At 41.4% G+C, this 23,575-nt stretch overlaps 1 protein-coding gene across 1 annotated transcript in view; it reads left to right on the top strand.

Annotated features, from left to right (window-relative positions):
- Window positions 1-22,316, top strand: part of LOC115111960 (hypermethylated in cancer 2 protein) — a 56,000-nt gene extending 33,684 nt beyond the window's left edge. Inside the window, exon 2 of the mRNA XM_029638532.2 lies at window positions 19,579-22,316. Coding sequence (XP_029494392.1) covers window positions 19,619-21,361 — 1,743 coding nt within the window. The 5' untranslated portion in view covers window positions 19,579-19,618 and the 3' untranslated portion in view covers window positions 21,362-22,316. The remainder of the gene's footprint in view (window positions 1-19,578) is intronic.
- The last annotated feature ends 1,259 nt before the right edge of the window (window positions 22,317-23,575 follow it).

Consider the following 23,575-nt stretch of genomic DNA (forward strand, 5'->3'; position numbering starts at 1 on the left):
CAACATGCAAAGTTCATAGGAGCATGTCAAATTGGGTGTCACATTTTTTATTAAGGCATATACACATTTTCAAGGCTTTGATTTGTGTTGAAACTAATGGAAAAGAGGTCTTAGACAACATATACCAGAAAAAGTCTGAAGAATATATCAACCCAGGTATTAGGAATACATCAACCCACATTAAATAAATACTATAGTATTCACTGCAGTGTTTTTGCACACTTTACTGTAGTATTCACATTAGTGTTTTTGCAGACTAAAGCCAGCAAAAAACTACAGTGAATACTGTAGTATTTACTGTAATATAGTATTTTATTTACAGGTAACTATAGTATAAATACTGTAGTAAAATAACTAGTATATAATGTAGTAATTAATCTAGTGTTTTGCAGAGTGTAGTATATTGTAGTATTTACCGTAATGTTTTTGCAGGCTGTAGTATATGGTAGTATTTACTGTAGTGTTTTTGCAGAAATAACTGTAGTATTTACAATGGTGTTTTGGTTTTATTCTCTTTGACTTAGTAGTGGAGGTTTGAGTAAATCTACTGGGGAAATACTGGAGAAATACTACAAGAGCAAATGTTCCATAACCTGTGGGTAAATAGAACTGGGGTCTGATCAGATAGTTCAGAGTAGTTCAGAGCATCTGCTCTTTTCAATAACCTGTAGGGAACACAATATATGGTTTATTCTTGGCAATGGATGTTTCTCACTTATGATTGACACAACTTGGGACATGGGTAAGGTAGATGGGCAAATTAGATATTGTAGTATGTGCTATAGTTTTAAAATTGTAGTGTTTTTTGCGGACATTACAGTAGTATTTACTACAGTGTTTTTTTGTGGATAATACTGTCTACAGTATACTACAACATTATATAGTAAGTACTACACATGATCGAGGGATACTACAGTGTGTGTATAGTATTCGACAGTGTACTACAGTTAAATAATTCTATAGTAAACTGTAGTATTTTTTGGATGTGGGAAAACACAATCATGTTGAAGTAAAGACCTCTGCCAAATAATATCAATACTTATATTTAGCGCTTAACCATTTTTGAGGTCTTGGAAAAATCTGAGAAATGTAGATTTCTTTCGTGTAGTTACTGTTTTCAGTGTTTCTGTAGTGCATTTGTGATGAAGTTTTCAAAACAAATGGCCACTGGATTGATGCAAATAATCATGATTCTGCATAGGCTTCTTTGTAGTTACCAGGCCTGGAATTTCGGGATTTTAGGGGCAAGCCATTTGGCCTTCAAGAGGTGCCCAATCTGCCATTGCACCAAGGCCATTAACCAAAATAGGCAATTCAATTGATAAGAAAGCCGAAAAACACTAGGTGTTCTGTTAAGAGAAACATAAGTGTATGCAAATATGCAAAAATAATTTGCCTACATGTCAAAGTGTAGGTTATAGACTATGCGTATTGGCTACAGCCTCTCATGTCCACACCGAGGCTTAATTCTGTCGACTTACTCGAGGCACCCACCTTGAAATCTGAGTGGAGGCAGTCAGCATTTTTTAAACTATTTAACCATAAATTGAATTGTTTAAAACCTGGATTTGTTTTGTCATTTTATGAGGCATGTCTACCTTGTTTCAAAGTATAGCCAAAATCCGACCAAAGCCTATATGTTGAAGGAAAAGTTTTATAAACATGACATAAGTGTCATTGAAACCATAATTTCTCTCATGTTGGGTTTCATTGTCCAGTAGCCAAAGGCACAATAGTCATATTAGCAACCCATGCTAGTTGTTGCATCTTTAGATCTCCCCTCTTTCTATATTTCTAATAGATATTTTCATCTCTGTCACATTAAACCACTTGCATGTGTGGTACACTTTTGAGAACGGCGTTTTCCCTCTAATTGCATTTTGGAACATTCACACGTATAGCCGATTGTCGTGTGTGCATTGCTTTGCGTAAAATGCAAGAAATAGCATAGTATTTTATTAACATTCTAAGCTAAATTATTCTTATCTGTTGCATCAGCTTCATTGCTTTTTAAATCGTTTTTTTATGTAAGCCTTTTTGCATGAATTTGGGATCTATCGTCCCAAAACTGTATGTTTTGGAATATTTATTTTTCGCACAGAACAACAAACTGACCAATAGAATAGCTAAACTTTTCTACTTTGGGGGGTAGTAGATTGACATAAGCTAGTGATTTTGCTGTTTGTTAGGCTACTTGTTTTGTTGGCTGAGAAAAAGTAATTGTGGACATTTCTTACATTTAAAAATGTTTTATTGAACATTTTATTTAACTAGGCAAGTCAGTTAAGAACAAATTATTATTTACAATGACAGCCTACCCTGGCGAAGCTGGGCCAATTGTGCACCGCCCTATGTGACTCCTTATCATGGCCGGTTGTGATACAGCCTGGAATCAAACCAGGGTCTGTAGTGTTTGTATTTATTATTGACCCCCCACCCCACCCCCTCATTAGCTGCTGCTAAAGCTGCAGCTACTCTTCCTGGGATCCAGAAAAATTAAGGCAGTTTATACAACTTTAAAACATAACAATACATTTGCAGATTTCAAAACACACTGTGCCCTCAGGCCCCTACTCCACCACTACCACATATCCATAGTACTAAATCTGTGTGTGTGTGTGCGTGTGTGTGTATGCGTGTGTATGCATGTGTGTGTGTGTGCCAATGTTTGTGGTGCTTCATAGTCCCCGCTGTTCCATAAGGTGTTTTTAAAAATCTAATTTTACTGCTTGTGTCAGTTACTTGATGTGGAATAGAGTTCCATGTAGTCAAGGGATCTATGTAGTACTGTGTGCCTCCCATAGTCTGTTCTGGACTTGGGGACTGTGAAGAGACCTCTTGTGGCATGTCTTTTGGGGAGTGCATGGGTGTCCGAGCTGTGTTCCAGCAGTTTAGACAGACACCTTCAACATGTCAATACCTCTCATTAATAAAAGTAGTGATGAAGTCAATCTCTCCTCCACTTTCAGCCAGGAGAGATTAACATGCATATTATTAATATTAGCTCTCTGTGTACATCCAAGGGCCAGCCGTGCTGCCTTGTTCTGAGTCAATTGCAATTTTCCTAAGTCCGTTTTTTGTGGCACCTGACAACACAACTGAACAGTAGTCAAGGTGTGACAAAAGGACCTGCCTTGCTGATAGTGTTGTTAAGAAGACAGGACATCACTTTATTAAAGACAGACCCCATTTTAGCTACTACTGCATCAATATGTTTTGACCATGACAGTTCACAATCTAGTGTTACTCCAAGCAGTTTAGTAATCTCACCTTGCTCAATTTCCACATTATTTATAACGAGATTTAGTTGAGGTTTAGTGTTTAGTGAGTGTTTTGTGTCACATCTTGTTTTTTTCCAAGATGGCGTAGCAGTGCAGATGTGTTTTGTTCGTCCTCTCGTGTACTTTAGTTTTTTAAAATATTTTTTTGTATATATTTAAATTTAAATCTCTTCTCCAATTATATCTTCCGGTAACCTGCCTCACCCAATGTGATACGGAACCGCTATTATTTAAATTTTTTAAACCTTATAGCAAGCCATCAGAAGCTAACCAGCCAATTAGCTACAAGCTATTTATCCACTGCTAGCGGCCTTTACCTTCTGCACAGGTACCAGCCCTTTTTTTTGCCTGGATAATACTCGCCAGCCTACCAGTATCGGACTGTCTCTCCACAACAACGCCGGATTCCTGCCATGTATGCCTCTCTCATATGTCAATATGCCTTGTATACTGTTGTATACTGTTGTTTAGGTTAGTTATCATTGTTTTAGTTTACTGCGGAGCCCCTAGTTCCACTCATTATACCTCTGATACCTCCTTTGTCCCACCTCACACACGAGGTGACCTCACCCATTATAACCAGCTTATCCAGAGATACAACCTCTCTTATCATCACTCAGTGCCTGGGCTTACCTCCGCTGGACCTGCACCCCACCATAGCCCTGTCGGCACATTATGCCCTGAATCTATTCTACCACGCTCAGAAATCTGCTCCGTTTACTCCTTGTCCACAACGCTCTAGGCGACCAGTTTTGATAGCCTTTAGCAGTACCCTCATCCTGCTCTTCCTCTGTTCCTCGGGTGATGTGGAGGTAAACCCAGGCCCTGCGTGTCCCCAGGCACCCTCATTGGTTGACTTCTGTGATCGAAAAAGCCTTGGTTTCATGCATGTCAACATCAGAAGCCTCCTCCCTAAGTTTGTTTTACTCACTGCTTTAGCACACTCTGCCAACCCTGATGTCCTTGCCGTGTCTGAATCCTGGCTTAGGAAGGCCACCAACAATTCTGAGATTTCCATACCCAGCTACAACATTTTCCATCAAGATAGAACTGCCATAGGGGGAGGAGTTGCAATCTACTGCAGAGAGATAGCCTGCAAAGTTCTGTCATACTTTCCAGGTCTATACCCAAACAGTTTGAACTTCTAATTTTAAACAGTAACCTCTCCAAAAATAAGTCTCTCACTGTTGTCGCCTGCTTATCGACCCCCCTCAGTTCCCAGCTGTGCCCCTGGACACCATTTGTGAATTGATCGCCCCCCATCTAGCTTCAGAGTTCGTTCTGTTAGGTGACCTAAACTGGGATATGCTTAACACCCCGGCAGTCCTACAATCTAAGCTAGATGCCCTCAATCTCACACAAATCATCAAGGAACCCACCAGGTACAACCCTAAATCCGTTAACATGGGCACCCTCATTGACATTATCCTGACCAACTTGCCCTCCAAATACACCTCCGCTGTTTTCAATCAGGATCTCAGCGATCCCTGCCTCATTGCCTGTATCCGCTATGGGTCCGCGGTCAAACGACCACCCCTCATCACTGTCAAACACTCCCTAAAACACTTCTGCGAGCAGGCCTTTCTGATCGAACTTGCCCTGGTATACTGGAAGCATATTGACCTCATCCCGTCAGTCGAGGATGCCTGGTCATTCTTTAAAAGTAATTGGATGCAGAACTAAGAACAGATATAGCAATTGGTTCACTCCAGACCTGACTGCCCTTGACCAGCACAAAAACATCCTGTGGCGGACTGCAATAGCATCGAATTGTCCCCACGATATGCAACTGTTCAGGGAAGACAGGAACCAATACACGCAGTCAGTCAGGAAAGCATTCGCATCCTGTAGCTCTAACTCCAAAAAGTTTTGGGACACTGTAAAGTCCATGGAGATCAAGAGCACCTCCTCCCAGCTGCCCACTGCACTGAGGCACTGCACACGGTCACCACTGATAAATCCATGATAATCGAAAATTTCAATAAGCATTTCTCAATGGCTGGCCATGCCTTCCTCCTGGCTACTCCAACCCCGGTCAACAGCTCCGCCCAAAGACAGTACTGTGCAGCCGTCTTCATCGACCTGGCCAATGCTTTCGACTCTGTCAATCACCGTATTCTTATCGACAGACTCAATAGCCTTGGTTTTTCTAATGACTGCCTCGCCTGGTTCACCAACTACTTTGCAGACAGAGTTCAGTGTGTCAAATCGGAGGGCCTGTGTCCGGATCTCTGGCAGTCTCTATGGGGGTGCCACAGGGTTCAGTTCTCGGGCCGACTCTTTTCTCTGTATATATCAATGATGTCACTCTTGCTGCGGGCGATTCCCTGATCCACCTCTACGCAGACACCGTTCTGTATACTTCTGGCCCTTCCTTGGACACTGTGCTAACTAACCTCCAAACGAGCTTCAATGCCATGCAACACTCCTTCCGTGGCCTCCAACTGCTCTTAACCTCTTAAGTCGACCCTCTACTTTTTTGAACATTCTGTTAAAAATCGTGCAACATTTCAGCGCCCTGCTACTCATGCCAGGAATATAGTATATGCATTTGCTTAGTCTGTGTGGATAGAAAACACTCAGACGTTTAAAAAACTGGTTAAATCACTGCTGTGGCTTTACCAGAACGGCATTTACATCGAAAAGCACAGGAAAAACTGATCACTGAAAATGGGAAAATATATCCATGCGCTACTTGAACCCATTGATAAACGTGAACCACAATTAATTGACTGAGGTTGCAGTACCTACAGCTTCCACACGGTGTCTAGAGTCTTGTCATTTCCCTTCAAGTTTTTTCTTGGTTAAACACATACAGGACACCGTATCTCCTCCGGTCTAGGACCGGATATTTTCGTTGAGTTTCTAGCCGGACATTTTTCCAGACGGACAGCTAATGATCTTTACATCGCCTCCTGATGAATTTTATCGCTTATTAACGTTTACTAATACCTAAAGTTGCATTACAAACGTATTTCGAAGTGTTTTGTGAAAGTTTATCGTCGACTTTTTGAATTTTAAAAAATGACGTTACGTTTTGAAACGATGTTTTTTTCGTTTATCACACAGTCTACATATAACGATATCTAGGCTTTATATGGACCGATTTAATCGAAATAAAGACCCAAATAGTGTTTATGGGACATCTAGGAGTGCCAACAAAGAAGATGGTGAAAGGTAATGAATGTTTTCTATTTTATTGTGCGGTTTGTGTAACGCCGAAATGCTAATTATTTTGTTTGTGGGTCTTTTGGGGTGTTGCATGCTATCAGATAATAGCTTCTCATGCTTTCGCCGAAAAGCATTTTAAAAATCTGACTTGTTGCCTGGATTCACAACGAGTGTAGCTTTAATTCGATACCCTGCATGTGTATTTTAATGAACTTTTGAGTTTTAACTAATACTATTAGCATTTAGCGTAGCGCATTTGCATTTCCAGAGCTCTAGTTGGGACGCAAGCGTCCCGAGTAGAAGCAACAGGTTAAACGCTAGTAAAACCAAATGCATGCTTTTCTCCCGTTCGCTGCCCGCACCCGCACGCCCGACTAGCATCACCACCCTGGACGGTTCCGACCTAGAATATGTGGACAACTATAAATACCTAGGTGTCTGGCTAGACTGTAAACTCTCCTCCCAGACGCATATTAAACATCTCCAATCAAAAATCAAACTTAGAATCGGCTTTCTATTTCGCAACAAAGCCTCCTTCACTCACGCCGCCAAACTTACCCTAGTAAAACTGACTATCCTACCGATCCTGGACTTCGGCGATGTCATCTACAAAATAGCTTCCAACACTCTACTCAGCAAACTGGATGCAGTCTATCACAGTGCCATCCGTTTTGTTACCAAATCACCTTATACCACCCACCACTGCGACCTGTATGCTCTAGTCGGCTTGCCCTCGCTACATATTCGTCGCCAGACCCACTGGCTCCAGGTCATCTATAAGTCTATGCTGGGTAAAGCTCCGCCTTATCTCAGTTCACTGGTCACGATAACAACACCCACCCGTCCCACACGTTCCAGCAGGTATATCTTACTGATCATCCCCAAAGCCAACACCTCATGGCCGCCTTTCCTTCCAGTTCTCTGCTGCCTGTGACTGGAACGAGTTGCAAAATTCACTGAAGTTGGAGACTTTTATTTCCCTCACCATTTTTGAACATCAAATGTCTGAGCAGGTAACCGATCGCTGCAGCTGTACATAGTCCATCTGTAAATAGCCCACCCAATCTATCTACCTCATCCCAATACTGTTTTTATTTCATTTACTTTTATGCTCTTTTGCACACCAGTATCTCTACTTGCACATCATCATCTGCTCATTTATCACTCCAGTGTTAATCTGCTAAATTGTAACTATTCCTATGGCCTATTTATTGCCTACCTCCTCATGCCTTTTGCACACACTGTATATGGACTTTCTTTTTTCTACTGTGTCATTGATTTGTTTATTGTGTTATTGGCTTGTTTATTGTTTACTCCATGTGTAACTCTGTGTTGTTGTCTGTGTCACACTGCTTTGCTTTATCTTGGCCAGGTCGCAGTTGCAAATGAGAACTTGTTCTCAACTAGCCTGCCTGGTTAAATAAAGGTGAAATAACATTTAAAATAATAAAAAATATACAGTGCTTTAAGTTTTAGAAATATTTAAGGCAAACTTATTCCTTGCCACCCATTCTGAAACTAAATGCTGCAAGTGTTGCAGTCATTTCAGTCATTGTAGTAGCTGGCGTGTATAGTGTTGAGTCATAGTGAAAAAGTCATTAAAGTAGTTTGCAATATCAGTGGGCTTTGTGATGAATGAGCCATCTGATTCAATGAATGAAGGAACCGAGTCTGCTTTTTTTCCCAGCTTTTTACTATTGTTCTTTATATATTTTATCTTTGTTTCATAGTGTAGTTTATTTTAATTTTAATTTAGTTAAGTCACATGGTTTCTTAATTTGCGGTACGTTTGCCAATCAGTTGGGCTGCCGGACTTATTTGCCATACATTTTGCCTCATCCCTCTCAACCATACCATTTTTTCAATTCCTCATCAATCCAAGGGGATTTAACCTTTTTACAGCCATTTTACAGCCGTTTTTACAGTTCTTATTAGTAAATGGAATAAGTAGTTTCATAAATGTGTCAAGTGCAGCGTCTGGTTGCTCCTCATTACACACCATAGACCAGCAAATATTCTTTACATCATCAACATATGAATGACTACAAATCTTATTGTATAACCTCTTGTACATTATATTAGGCCCAACCTTTGGAACGTTGGTTTTCCTAGATATGGCTAATATATTGTGATCACTACATCCTATGGATTTGGATACTGCTTTAATGCAAATATCTGCAGCGTTAGTAAAAATGTGATCAATACATGTTGATGATTTAATTCCTGTGCTGTTTGTAATTACCCTGGTAGGTTGACTGAAAACCTGAGCCAGGTTGCAGGCACTGGTTACCTTTAGAGTCTCACCTGTAGAGATGCACTGCGCCACTCAGGAGCCCCACATCTTTGAATTGCGCCTCGGAATTCAATAAGGTAATAGAATAGGTAAACGTTTCTACTTTGGGGGGTAGTAGATTGACATAAGCTAGTAGCATCTACAATGTCGGCGTTGCATCTACAATGTGTCTGTCTTCACTTGTACTTGGCATTGTGAGGCCTGTGAGAAGGACCCGATCACGTGACTGGCATTGGTTAATAAGAATTGAGATGTTTGTGAGAGTCTCACCTGTACATGGAGGGGTCATATTATTGTGTAGCCCAAACTGTTCGGACGCTACAAGACAGTAGTTGGCAGATCGGCTGTACCGACGTCAGACGAGTCCCAAGACGCGTCTAGCGTCGTAGAGAAAAAACGACCGTGTTTGTGAGCTTCTCATCTTTCCATAGAGTGGTTGTTCATAATAGTTTGTAGGCAAATTTTGTGAGAAGACCAATTTTCGGGATGTCTCATGGTCTGACAAACTCTGCTCTAGCTCTGTCACCTTTCACTGCAGATGCGGAAGGGCGACATAGGTTTATGCGGTGGATTGAGACACATCCAATGCAAAAAACTAAACAGACACAGTATCTGCTACAGTAGCTAAACTAGCATCTTTTTGTGGGGATTGTTGTACTATTATGCTAATTAGATTTCTGCTGGCAGCAGGTAGCCTAGTGGTTAGAGCGTTGGGCCAGGCTGACAAGGTAAGAATCTGTCGTTCTGCCCCTGAACAAGGCAGTTAGCCCACTGTTCCACGGTAGGCCGTCATTGTACACTATTTTCTTAACTGACTTGCCCAGTTAAATTAAAGGTAACATTTAAAATGGTAAAAATGGTGTAACTGCCTAGTTTTTCCCTCTGAAGGCAACAGGAAAGAAAGCACGTGATGATGTAGCTTTTTCAATTTGTTTTATTCGGTGGGTAATGAGCACATAACATAGCAGTAGTGTTAGTTGACTTGAAGGATTCTCTCACCCCTCACATTGTCTCCAGCAACATAAAACAGTCTGAGGAGAAAAGTCAAGGGGTGCAATACTGTCGACCAACCACAAGATGTCACCTAACACACATGAATGTAAATCCAGGTCAACATGAATTAAAACATCATTTCAATAGCTAGCTATGTAGCTATGAAATCCACCTTGGGGAACTCTGTTACACTGGGTCAAAAGACAGGAGCCCTGTACCAAATAAGTGGAGTAGAGAAATGTGATTAATGTAGCTTGGTAGCAACCGATATTGGCTGTGGAAATACGGGCTCCTTTCTGGTGGTAGTGGCTTGCCTTTTGCCTACTCCTAGTTGTCTACGACACAGTTGCCTGATGAATGTTAGCCAAGGTGTTAGCTAGCTAGTTAACTTGTTAGCTAGATAGCTAGTTAACTAGTTAGGTATCTAGCTAGCTGGCTGGGGTTATTCATTACTAGCTAGCTAGCTGGGGTTGTTAACTACTAGCTTACTAGCCAGCCATCTAGCTAGCTAGCTTCATCAACAAATGGAACTCCCAGACAAACACTAGTTAACTAGCTAGCAACAACCCTAAACTCCTGCTAGCTATAAATACATTTTATTCATCCCTGCTGGTTAGCTGATATTGGCTAACGTTAACTAAATCAGTAGTTAGCCAAAAGTTAGCTGGCTAGCTAGCTAGCTCTCTACATTCAGATGGAGTGCAAAACATGTAAATGTACAACAAACATTAGATGTTCAGACATTAGACTTACTGTATACATTGTTATCTTACCTTATCATGCTAATTATCTATAGGCTATGTTTCAACTTTATTTATTATTATTTATTTTTTCATAGAGCAGTTTGAAATTATGTGCGTTTCTGGCTCATTAATTCACATCGAAGTAGCCCATATCACTGTGGCGGACAATTTACGTTTGAGGCATGCTATGGGGAACTCTGTTACACTGGGTCAAACTACTAGCTTACTAGCCAGCCAGTATGGCGTGGATTAGCTAGATGAGCAGGAAAATATTAGATGAGAGCCCAAGCACCCCCCGAGTGTTTCCCAAGGTCAAGTATGGAGACATTTGCCCATCTCCAGTCAGAACAGAACAGATTACTAACAATTACTTTGTACATGTGTGCGTTCCTATCAAAGTAAGTGCTTTATTACCTTATCATAATACAGTTTCTGTATATCGTGTAATGTAATTTCTACTGTAGCACACTGTATTTATGAAGCCTAATGTATTTTGTGTGGATGCCTTTACAACCATGGACACGTAAGGTATTCATTTAATAACCTTTGTGTTGTTATACACAATTGTTCTTATGTAGCTACATTCTTCCATTAGTTCTGTAAAACAATGCTAATGGTTTTAGCTTGTGTTATATCTTTTGAAGCTGCCCTGGCCTTATCGTGATCATTGCATTAGCCTGTGTAATCATTTGGCCTGTTTAGCATACTTCTGCCCCCTTGTGGAGCTCTTCAGTTATCATTCATAAGTGTCATATTGTCAATGCAACGTATTATTTGTATATATTTTATGTTACTTCCTTATACTATTGTTGTATTGCTGTATACTGATTGTATTTGAATTACTAATAGTTCCTTTTAATTCTGTACTTTCAGATATCACATACACAAACAATATGTAACTTAACCATATCATAACTGGAACTGGACACCTTTCTTGCCGAAGATTGAAGCCATGTTTTGTATGCTAGCAACATACTGTTTGGAGAGGGATTGGGGAGGATGAGGGATTGGGGAGGATGAGGCAGTGCGGAGGTGGGTGATATATTGTCAATATAATTGCAAATTGGAGCTGTATTTGATTTGTATGTGAACTGTATGTCCAATTGCAAAAAACCTAGTTCAGTAATCGTCTCACTTGTTAGCTGGCAGTGAACTATGTGGCCATTGAGGGTAGCAGCATTGATCAGATGGACAAATATTTGGTGGTTTTCCAAGCATATACAGTTGAAGTCAGAAGTTTAATTATACCTTACCCAATATACCTTACCCAAATACATTTAAACTCAGTTTTTCACAATTCCTGACATTTAATCCAGTTAGGATCACCACTTTATTTTAAGAATGTGAAATGTCAGAATAATAGTAGAGAGAATTATTTATTTCAGCTTGTTCACATTACCAGTGGGTCAGAAGTTTACATACACTCAATAAGTATTTGGTAGCATTGCCTTTATATTGTTTAACCTCTTAGTCCGCCCATCCCGCATGCGGTATCGTTACTACAGCCTCAAGCTCATTAGCATAACGCAACATTAGCGATTTTTAAAAATCGCAAATGAAACGAAATAAATATGCCTGTTCTCAAGCTTATCCTTTTCTTAACAATCCTGTCGTCTCAGATTTTCAAAATATGCTTTAGAACCAGAGAAAATCACTAATTTGTGTAAGAGTGGTGATAGCTAGCTTAGCGTTAGCATTAGCATTTAGCACGCAACATATTCACAAAAACCAGCCAAGGAATCAAATAAAATAATTTACCTTTGAAGAACTTCAGATGTTTCAATGAGGAGACTCTCAGTTACATAGCAGATGTCCAGTTTTTCCTGAAAGATTCTTGTGTAGGACACATCGTTCCCTTTTGTTACTATGCATATGGCTACCGAAACTAACCGAAAATTCAGTCACCTACATGTCAAACTTTTTTCCGAATTAACTCCATAATATTGACTGAAACATGGAAAACGTTGTTTGAATCAATCCTGAAGGTGGTTTGTCATATTTCTCTCCGTTGAAAGCACCGTCCTTGTAGCCTGGTTTGTTCTGAGATTTGAATGGAAAAATAACGGGACCTGACTTTTGCGCACCAATTGCCACGCAGCCACCTAGCGGGACACCTGGTAAATGTAGTCTCTTATGGTCAATCTTCCAATGATATGCCTACAAATACGTCACAATGCTGCAGAGACCTTGGGGAAATAAGAGAAAGAGTCCGTTGATTCCTGTCGCATTCACAGCCATATAAGGCGATCATGGAAAACGTAGCCTCAGAAATCCTGTGCATTTCCTGGTCGGTCATACATCTTGGTTTTGCCCGAAACATTTGTTCTAAGGGACTCACAGTGAAAATCTTTGCATTTCTGGAAACGTAAGACTGTCTTCTTTCCAAAGCTATCAATTCCAAGCATATTCAAGCATCTTTTCGTGACAAAATATTGCGCTTAACCTGTTGCTTCTACTCGGGACGCTTGCGTCCCAACTAGAGCTCTGGAAATGCAAATGCGCTACGCTAAATGCTAATAGTATTAGTTAAAACTCAAAAGTTCATTAAAATACACATGCAGGGTATCGAATTAAAGCTACACTCGTTGTGAATCCAGGCAACAAGTCAGATTTTTAAAATGCTTTTCGGCGAAAGCATGAGAAGCTATTGTCTGATAGCATGTAACACCCCAAAAGACCCACAGGGGACGTAAACAAAATAATTAGCATTTCGGCGTTACACAAACCGCACAATAAAATAGAAAACATTCATTACCTTTCACCATCTTCTTTGTTGGCACTCCTAGATGTCCCATAAACACTATTTGGGTCTTTATTTCGATTAAATCGGTCCATATAAAGCCTAGATATCGTTATATGTAGACTGTGTGATAAACGAAAAAAACATTGTTTCAAAACGTAACGTCATTTTTTAAAATTCAAAAAGTCGACGATAAACTTTCACAAAACACTTCGAAATACGTTTGTAATGCAACTTTAGGTATTAGTAAACGTTAATAAGCGATAAAATTCATCAGGAGGCGATGTAAAGATCATTAGCTGTCCGTCTGGAAAAATGTCCGGCTAGAAACTCAACGAAAATATCCGGTCCTAGACCGGAGGAGATACGGTGTCCTGTATGTGTTTAACCAAGAAAAAACTTGAAGGGAAATGACAAGACTCTAGACACTGTGTGGAAGCTGTAGGTACTGCAACCTCAGTCAATTAATTGTGGTTCACCTTTATCAATGGGTTCAAGTAGCGCATGGATATATTTTCCCATTTTCAGTGATCAGTTTTTCCTGTGCTTTTCGATGTAAATGCCGTTCTGGTAAAGCCACAGCAGTGATTTAACCAGTTTTATAAACGTCTGAGTGTTTTCTATCCACACAGACTAAGCAAATGCATATACTATATTCCTGGCATGAGTAGCAGGGCGCTGAAATGTTGCGCAATTTTTAACAGAATGTTCAAAAAAGTAGAGGGTCGACTTAAGAGGTTAAAACGGGCACGTCTTTTTATCCAAAAATGAAATACTGCCCCTATAGGACTAACAGGTTAACTTGGGTCAAACGTTTTGGGTAGCATTCCACAAGCTTCCCACAATAAGTTGGGTGAATTTTGGCCCATTCCTCCTGACAGAGCTGGTGTAACTGAGTCAGGTTTGTAGGCCTCCTTGCTTGCACACGCCTTTTCAATTCTGCCCACAAGTACAGCCACTCCAATACCTTCACTTTGTTGCCATTAAGCCATTTTGCCACAAATTTGGTAGTATGCTTGGGGTCATGTCCATTTGAAAGACCCATTTGTGACCAAGCTTTATCTCCCTGACTGATGTCTTGAGATGTTGCCTCAATATATCCCCATAGTTTTTCTTCCTCATGCTGCCATCTATTTTGTGAAGTGCACCAGTCCCTCCTGCAGCAAAGCACCCCCACAACATGATGCTGCCACCCCGTGCTTCACGGTTGGGATGGTGTTCTTCAGCTTGCAAGCCTCCCCCTTTTTCCTCCAAACATAACGATGGTCATTATGACCAAACAGTTCTATTTTTGTTTAATCAGACCAGAGGACATTTCTCCAAAAAGTATGATCTTTGTCCCCATGTGCAATTGCAAACCGTGGTCTGTCTTTTTTAATGGAGATTTTTGAGCAGTGGCTTCTTCCTTGCTGAGCAGCCTTTCAGATTATTTTACTGTGGATATAGATACTTTTGTACCTGTTTCCTCCAGCATCTTCACAAGTTCCTTTGTTGTTTTTCTGGGAGTGATTTGCATTTTTCGCACCAAAGTACGTTCACCTCTAGGAGACAGAACGTGTCTCCTTCCTGAGCAGAATGACGGCTGCGTGGTCCCATGGTGTTTATACATGCGTACTATTGTTTGTACAGATGAACTTGGTACCTTCAGGGTTTGAAAATTACTCCCAAAGGATGAACCAGACTTGTGGAGGTCTAAAAAACTATTCTGAGGTCTTGGCTTATTTCTTTTAATATTCCCATGATGTCAAGCAAAGAGGCACTGAGTTTGAAGGTAGGCCTTGAAATACATCCACAGGTACACCTCCGATTGACTCAAATGATGTCAGTTAGCCTATCAGAAGCTTCTAAAGCCATAACATAATTTTATGGAATTTTCCAAGCTGTTTCTTCTCCACAGTCAACTTAGTGTATGTAAACTTCTGACCCACTGGAATTGTGGTACAGTGATTTATAAGTGAAATAATCTGTCTGTAAACAATTGTTTAAAAAATTACATGTGTCATGCACAAAGTAGATGTCCTAACCAACTTGCCAAAATTATAGTTTGTTAACAAGAAATTTGTGGAGTGGTTGAAAAATGAGTTTTAATGACTCCAACCTAATTGTTGGTAAACTTCCGACTTCAACTGTACCATAAAGCTGTTAATCATGTCCGCCTTATCCACTGCCCCCACCAGCATCTTCAGAGGGTCCTGGGACTTCGTTAGTGGGCAAGGGGCAGCTCCACACTGTCACTTTCAGAATCGGATTCCTCACTTTCTTATTGAGACTCATTCAGAATTCACAAAAATCTCCAGATTTTTCTGCATGTCCACTATCTACATACAGTACCAGTCAAATGTTTGGACACACCTACTCATTACAGGTTTTCTTAATTTTGTACTATTTTCCTCATTGTAGAATAATAGTGAAGACATCAACACAATGAAATAACACATATGGAATCATGTAGTAACCAAAACAGTGTTAAACAAATATACATTTTATTTTATCATTGAGATTCTTCAAAGTAACCACAGCTTTGATGACAGCTTTGCACACGCTTGGCATTCTCTCAACCAGCATGAGATAGTCACCTGGAATGCATTTCCATTAACAGGTGTGCCTTGTTAAAAGTTACTTTGTGGAATTTCTTTCCTTCTTAATGCATTTGAGCCAATCAGTTGTGTTGTGACAAGGTAGGGGGGTGGGGTGTATACAGAAGATATCCCTATTTGGTAAAAGACCAAGTCCATACTATGGCAAGAACAGCTCAAATAAGCGAAGAGAAACGACAGTCCATCATTACTTTAAACTCTACAGAATCGGTCTCCCTCCCACGGCACGATTAATCTAATGTTGGCTAATGTGACAAGCATGAGGTTGTAAGTAACAAGAACATTTCCCAGGACATAGACATATCTGATATGGGCAGAAAGCTTAAATTCTTGTTAATCTAAATGCATTGTCCAGTTTACAGTAGCTATTACAGTGAAAAAATACCATGCTATTGTTGCACAATTATGAACTTGAAAATGTATTAATAAACCAATAAGGCACATTGGGGCAGTCTTGATACAACATTTTGAACAGCTGTCATCAAGGCAAAGGGTGGCTAATTTGTAGAATCTCAAATGTAAAATATATTTTGATTTGTTTAACACTTTTTTGGTTACTACATGATTCCATGTGTGTTATTTCATAGTTTTGATGTCTTCACAATTATTGTAGAAGATAGTAAAAATAGTAAAACCCTTGAATGAGTTGGTATGTCCAAACTTTTGACTGGTACTGTATGTAAATGTGATTTTTCAGTTTAAGTTTGAATAAACTAGCAAAAATATCTAAAAAGCTGTTTTTGCTTTGTCATTATGGGTTATTGTGTGTAGATTGATTGAGGATTTAAAAAATATATATATATTTCATAATAAGGCAAAGACACTGTATATGCATAAAAACTCTTGCATATCTTAATTTACTCCTAGAATTGACTGATAATATAAGTAATAATATAAGCACTTCTACGAAGGATTGTTACCCATAACAACGGCCGGTAGTAGGAATTCTACATTTTTGTCAACATATGTGGGATGCATATGCTCACTCACCCCTCCCCTGACACACACACATGCGCGTACAAGCACAAGCCTAAATGTTCAACAGTTGTTCCGTCCCCGAGCCCAACTCAAGAAAACACTTGTTGTGTGAATGCTCTATAGTTGGGCTGTTTAAGAAGGCATGCCAAATTACCAAATTGAGCAGGAATGTGAAGATTTGATTAACCAATGTCTACTACTAGCTGATGGAGCTCGGATAACACTCTTCACCCACACACGCTGGTCCCCCGTTGAGACCCATCTTCCCTAGCACCTCTGTGCAGTCAGACCGTTTGATTATTCTTTGCCGCCAGGGCCATAATAATATGATATGCCCCCTCTCTGATTGTCAGAGTGTCACTCCCTCCCCATGGGTTACTGCAGCCAGTGTTACCAGCACTGCCACTACCTGGGTGGAGTACTCCACTGGAATTCCTACCGGCTAGGTACGAGGTCATCGAGGTTCTCATTAGCAGCTTTGAGAAAATCCTTGTACATTATGCTCACCCATCCGGGGTCTTTGGCTTTTGGACCAACCTTGCCAGGCAGGCTCAGACTCTTGAGGGGGCGGTGCTGCTTTGTCCTGACCAAAACAGTTGGTTATCAATGTATAGCTTGTCAATAACGAGAGCTACTACACGTCTCCCTTTCAGTCTATTGTCTTTGAATAACGGATATAGTACTTTGCGTCGCTCTGCGATTTCCTTTGGGAACTGATTGTTCATGCCTATTTTAAGCCAGGCGAGTCTTTTGCCCATTATTTAATCTTTAAAGGATTCAAATTTGGCAATGATTGGGTGCTCGTATCGCTGTCCGAAACGATGTGCGTGTTCGAGTTTAATGGTGAGTCTTTTTCCCAGGCTTTTATCTATTATTTTATTTTAAAGTATGCAAATTTGGCAATGATTGGGCACTCGTATCGCTGTCCTCTCTATCCAAAACGATGTACGCATTCAAGTTTAATTTGGTCGACAGTGTCGCCTGGAATCTGTAGTTCTTTAACCATGAATTCTTTCACCATACTCTCTGAATCTTCATCCTCTTTAATTCCGGAAAGCACCAGATTTTTCTACGCATTGTTCCAGTTTGTATATCAAGTAGGTATTCTCTTAACAACTGGTTCTCTCTTTTCAGTTCATTAACGTCTGTGTCGATTACATTGACTGTACTCTTTAGCTTTACAGTTGATTTTTCCTGTGTCGCAGCTTTCTCATCACTCATTTCAAGGCTTGCCTTCATCTTATCTTTAACTCAAACACGCCTCATTTATAATTTATAGATTTTAGCAGTTCGGTTTCCACGCTTACTATACAGGGTGGAGAGAATAGGTAATCCGTGTCAGTCAAAAAGTCTTAGTTTTCTTTTAGAGTTCGGTTCTTCATTCTTTCTGTGTTTATTCTCTGCCATGTTTTCTTACTGCATTGGTAGTGGTTATCTATAAAATTAGTTATTATCCAGTTTGAATGTTGTTGCCCACGAGTGAGCAGATCAGCGTAAATGTGCTATTATTTGGTCATGTTTTGGGGACATAAATGTCTACCCTTTTTCACGAGGCATTCTGCACTGCCATTTTGTTGTTAGTGTACATGGATTTTATAATGTAGTATGTTTTTATAATGTACGCCTTAATGGCATCCGAAATTATATCAGGTGTCAGCTTTTTTTCTGTCCTCTGTCTACATTTGTAATGGTAAAGGTTTTTATTGTTTCATTTATGTATTTAATACATTTTGGGTCCAGAAAATGCACTCTGTTCATTCTCCAAATTCTGTTTGGTAAGTGTATTTTCTATTGGTGTAATAAAGTAATCTAATCACAGCCGTTTGAGTAGACGCTGCAGGGACCATCAGAACATGCTTAGAAGCTCCTTTTCTGGTTAAGTCTATAAGAGCTTTCCACACCTGGATTGTGCAACATTTACACGATATTCTTTCAAACATTCTTCCAGCTCTGTCAAACTGGTTGTTTGACAACCATTTGCAGGTCTTGCCATTTTCAAGTAGATTTAAGTCAAAACTGTAACTTGGCCACTCAGGGACATTCACTGTATTCTTGGTAAGTAACTCCAGTGTAGATTTGGCCTTGTCTTTAAGATTATTGTCCTGCTGAAAGGCGAATTCATCTCCCAGTGTCTGGTGGAAAGCAAACTCAACCAGGTTTTCCTCTAGGATTTTGCCTGTGCTTAGCTTCATTCCTTTTATTTTTTATCATGAAAAAATCCCCAGTCCTTAAAGATTACAAGCATACCCATAACATGATGCAGCCACCACTATGAAAATATTGAGTGGTACTCAATGATGTGTTGTATTAGATTTGCCCTAAACATAACACTTTGTATTCAGGATAAAAAGTGAATTCATTTTCCACATTGTTTTCAGTATTTAGTGCCTTGTTGCAAACAGGATGCGTTTTGGAATTGTTTTATTCTGTACAGGCTTCCTTCTTTTCACTCTGTCATTTAGGCTATTATTGTTGAGTAACTACAATGTTGTTGATCCATCCTCAGTTTTCTCCTATCACAGCCATTAAACTCTAACTATTTTAAAGTCACCATTCCTCTCCGGAAACTGAGTTATGAAGGACGCCTGTATCTTTGTAGTGACTGGGTCTATTTATACACCATCCAAAGTGTAATTGATAACTTTATACCATGCTCAAACGGATATTCCATGTGTGCTTCTTTTGTTCTGTTTTTTTTGGCATTGGAAAACCTCCCTGGTCTTAGGCCTATGTTTGATAACACTAACATGCCTCTCTCTCTCTTTCTCTCTCTCCCCTTCAGGTGTTGCTTGTGTAGGAAGAGAGAGAAAAGGAAGGTGGAAATGGAACTGCCAAATCATGCCAAACAAATACTACTGCAACTCAACCAGCAGAGGGCTAAGGGCTTCCTGTGTGACGTCATCATCGTGGTGGAGAACGCTCTGTTCCGAGCCCACAAGAACATCCTAGCAGCCAGCAGTATCTACTTCAAGTCCCTGGTTCTCCACGACAACCTTATCAACCTGGACACAGAGATGGTGAATCCCTCTGTTTTCCGACAAGTCCTGGACTTCATCTACACGGGGAAGCTCCTGTCCTCATTGGACCAGAGTAATGAGCAGAACTACAGTGCCCTCTTGACCGCAGCCAGCTACCTCCAGCTCCATGACCTCGCCGCGCTGTGCAGGAAGAAGCTCAAGCGAAGCGGTGGCAAGCCTCTGCCGGGTAAACTCTCCACATCGGGTCCGCTCAGCCGACTGCGCCACAACAACGAGCGCCTCTCGTCCTCCGCCCTCACCGCCTCCCACAACCACTACGTCCTCGCCCCCTCTGACGCAGACCAGCCACAGCCCGATGACGGCCTCGGGGACAAGCTCTCGGATGATGAGATGTTCATCGGGAGCACCGCCGTGAAGAATGGGACCTGCGGGAGTGGTAGTAATGGAAACCTCAGTAACGGTTTGAGCGGCAGGGAGACAGATCTCGGGCTGGACCTGTCCAAGAAGAGCCTTCCATCGGCGTGTACCACAACAGACGCACTCAGCCCTCACAGCAACTCACAGGGTTCCCCTCAATCTGCCTCAGTATCCACAACCAACAGTGCCTCACTGGATGATTCCACCATCACTCTGCCCGGTCTGGACACCACCGGCCCAGAGCCCATGGAGCTCATGCCCACCCCCAAAGCCCCTGAAGACAGTCAGGCCCATCCAGACGCTCCCCTGCCTCGCAAGAGCTCCCGCCAGGTAGCCCGCAAAAAGGAGTGGCCCAAGAGAGAGGCCTCTGGCCTGAAGGCTGAGGATCGTGACCCGCCCCTGGTCAATGGTGTGATCGTGGGACCTAAAGAGGGCCGCTCATCCAGGGGTGTAGGCAGGGACAGCAGGTGCAGCTTTCCCTCAGACCAGTCCTTCCAGTGTAAAGAGGAGGAGGAAGGAGGGGAGAATGGGCAGGAGCACAGTGACCAGAGCGGGCATAGTGATGGAGAGAGTGGAGGAGGAGGGCACCACAGCGCCAACTATGTGTACCGGCAGGAAGGGTTTGAGCCAGCGTTTGGGGACAACTTGTATGTGTGCATCCCCTGTGGGAAGGGCTTTCCCAGCTCGGAGCAGCTTAACGCCCATGTGGAGACACACACAGAGGACGAGCTCTACATCAAAGAGGAGGGAGGGGCCTTTGTGAAAGAGGAAGAGGCTGAGGACCTCTCGGCCCCCGTGGCTCCCACCACATTCGGCATCTCCGAGCCACGGCCCTTCAAGTGCACCGTATGCAGTAAGAGCTACAAAGACCCGGCGACCCTGAGACAGCACGAGAAGAGCCACTGGCTGACCCGACCCTTCCCATGTAACATCTGCGGGAAGATGTTCACCCAGAGAGGCACTATGACGCGCCACATGCGGAGCCACCTGGGCCTGAAACCGTTTGCTTGCGATGAGTGTGGCATGCGCTTCACACGCCAGTACCGCCTGACGGAGCACATGCGCGTCCACTCGGGAGAGAAGCCGTACGAATGCCAGTTGTGCGGTGGAAAGTTCACCCAGCAACGCAACCTCATCAGCCACCTGAGAATGCACACCTCACCCTCCTAAAACACAACATCAAGCCAAAGAATGCTTTTTCATTTTTTTCCCCACCTCACAACTAAACAAATGCACATGTACACTCATGCAGAAACACAGGTACACACTCTCTCTCTCACACACACACGTAAACATAGATTTCTATACACAACCACCTGGCTTAGTGTGTGTAGTTGTTGTCCAGAGTCAGCATGTGGCAGGATGGTCATGGAAAACAACCCCACCACCTCTGGAAGTCTAGACGGGCAGTGTACCTCCCCTTCCCCCTCTCTCTCTGAAGTCACCTATGGTGGATGTAAGGGCATGGACCGGTGGTTGTCTCTCTTATATCTTGTAAATGTGAATGGGGTACTGTTGTAACCTCAGGCCCACCTCATGCCTCTCATACACCCTCAACACCTTTACTTGGGAGTATTTAGGCCTTTGACTTTTTCAAACTGATCCCTTCTGGGGGTATTCAGGGTTCCCTCTATACTCCAACCTCATTAGTCAAACAACTACGCCATTCCTCCTTTTAATTTAGACAGGTCTAATATTATTCACTCTGTCAATGATGTACACTACAGGCAATAATTTCAAAGAATGTGTTTTTGTTGTAACCAAACAGCAGCTACTGTATATGTCCAATGCTAATGTGAGTGAACCTGAAGATAGTGGGGATGTCTGCATTCGGGTGGAGGGATGTTGTTGGTCATATCCATGCTTTACCTAAAAGTTTGATGTCTGAGTTTCCAGATGAGGGGCTCAATTTCATTTACTCCAGACACACACTGACCTTAAAGTCTCCACTCTACAGCTGGTCTCTGAGTAAGAGAAAGAGGGGAGGTGGGGTTAGTCATTTTGCCCATGAAAGCTCATCCTGGGATAACAACAAAACTAAATGGAGGTACTTGTTTTACTGAAAGAACCTGTAATGTTTCTGTGAATGTTTAAACTGGAAGGTCTTCGGATGTTTCTTCTTGGGGGAGGGGGATATGGGGTGAGGGTGGGGCAGTTAGTTGAACAGGGAAGAGACGGGAGGGGTGGGGGGGGGGGTCGGTGTAGGCTGAACTTCTCGTTTGGTGGGTACGTTTATTTTTTGTCAGTATAGCTTTCCTCCCCTTACAAAAAAGAAAAGCTTATTTCGATAGGCTTGTGAACTCGCTACCTCTGATTACTCTTATGAACTCTTACGTTGATTAGTTGAAAGTTACTAAATGTAATTAATTGTATAAAGTGTGTAGATAGTAACTTTTCCCCTAATGCTTTAACCTGCTTTAACCTGCCCATCTCTCAACACAGATTTTTCATGCTTTTTAGATTTGTACATGTTAACATAACATTATGTTAACAACACTGTCTTTTTTTACTTCTTGTCATAAAGATAGCTTTCCGGGTGCTCTTCTCAATGAACAGGCCCCCACCTCACAATGTACTGTATTTTCTTGCAAATAGTGGTTAGTGAGTTTAGATGCACAGTGTTCCAAAGATCTAATGAATGTTAAGGCGAACGGAGCTGACTAACACATTTTGCTCGACAAGTTCATAACCAAAGTATAAAAAAAAAAGATATAAGATATATAGCATACTTTATTATTTCACCTTTGATTTGTCTTTTTACTGTATGAAAAAAACCATTTAAGAATTGTATTCTAGGTCCAGACAATTGAAACCCACAGTTGTGTTGGACTATTGACCAATGACTCTTGAGACTCTTGAGTTTCTGTGTGGTTTGCGAGGAAAGCTTGTGCTGATTGGTGGGCTGGTGTTAACATCAACTTTACATGTAAAGTAACTGTAGAGTTTACAATGTTCCCTGAACTTTATTTTTATTTGTAACAAGGGTCCTTCTCATCACTTTATATTCCCTGACCTAAAAGCAGGACTTGATTACATTTTATGTGTTCTGTTCAGACCAAAAAAAAAGAAGAAAAAATGATAGAAATTATAATAATGACATTTTTTATGTGAAGTTCTAAGTTTGCTTGTTAGTTTATTGAGCCAGACTTGTGAAAGCTTGTATTGGAAAGGGAGAGGCAAGGATGCACTGGACAGCTCAATTCTTATCCAGAGCCAATTACAGTAGTGAGTGCATACATTTTAGTACTTTTTTTTGTACTCCCAGTTGCCTCCCATATGGGCCATTCTTATTGAATATTTATTTATTAGCATAGTACTACAAATTACAAACACTACTACAAGAGGGATGCATGTCCCTCTACTGTAATCATTCTCCACTGAAAC

The sequence above is a fragment of the Oncorhynchus nerka genome, linkage group LG27, assembly GCF_034236695.1.
Source record: "Oncorhynchus nerka isolate Pitt River linkage group LG27, Oner_Uvic_2.0, whole genome shotgun sequence".
NCBI lineage: Eukaryota > Metazoa > Chordata > Actinopteri > Salmoniformes > Salmonidae > Oncorhynchus > Oncorhynchus nerka.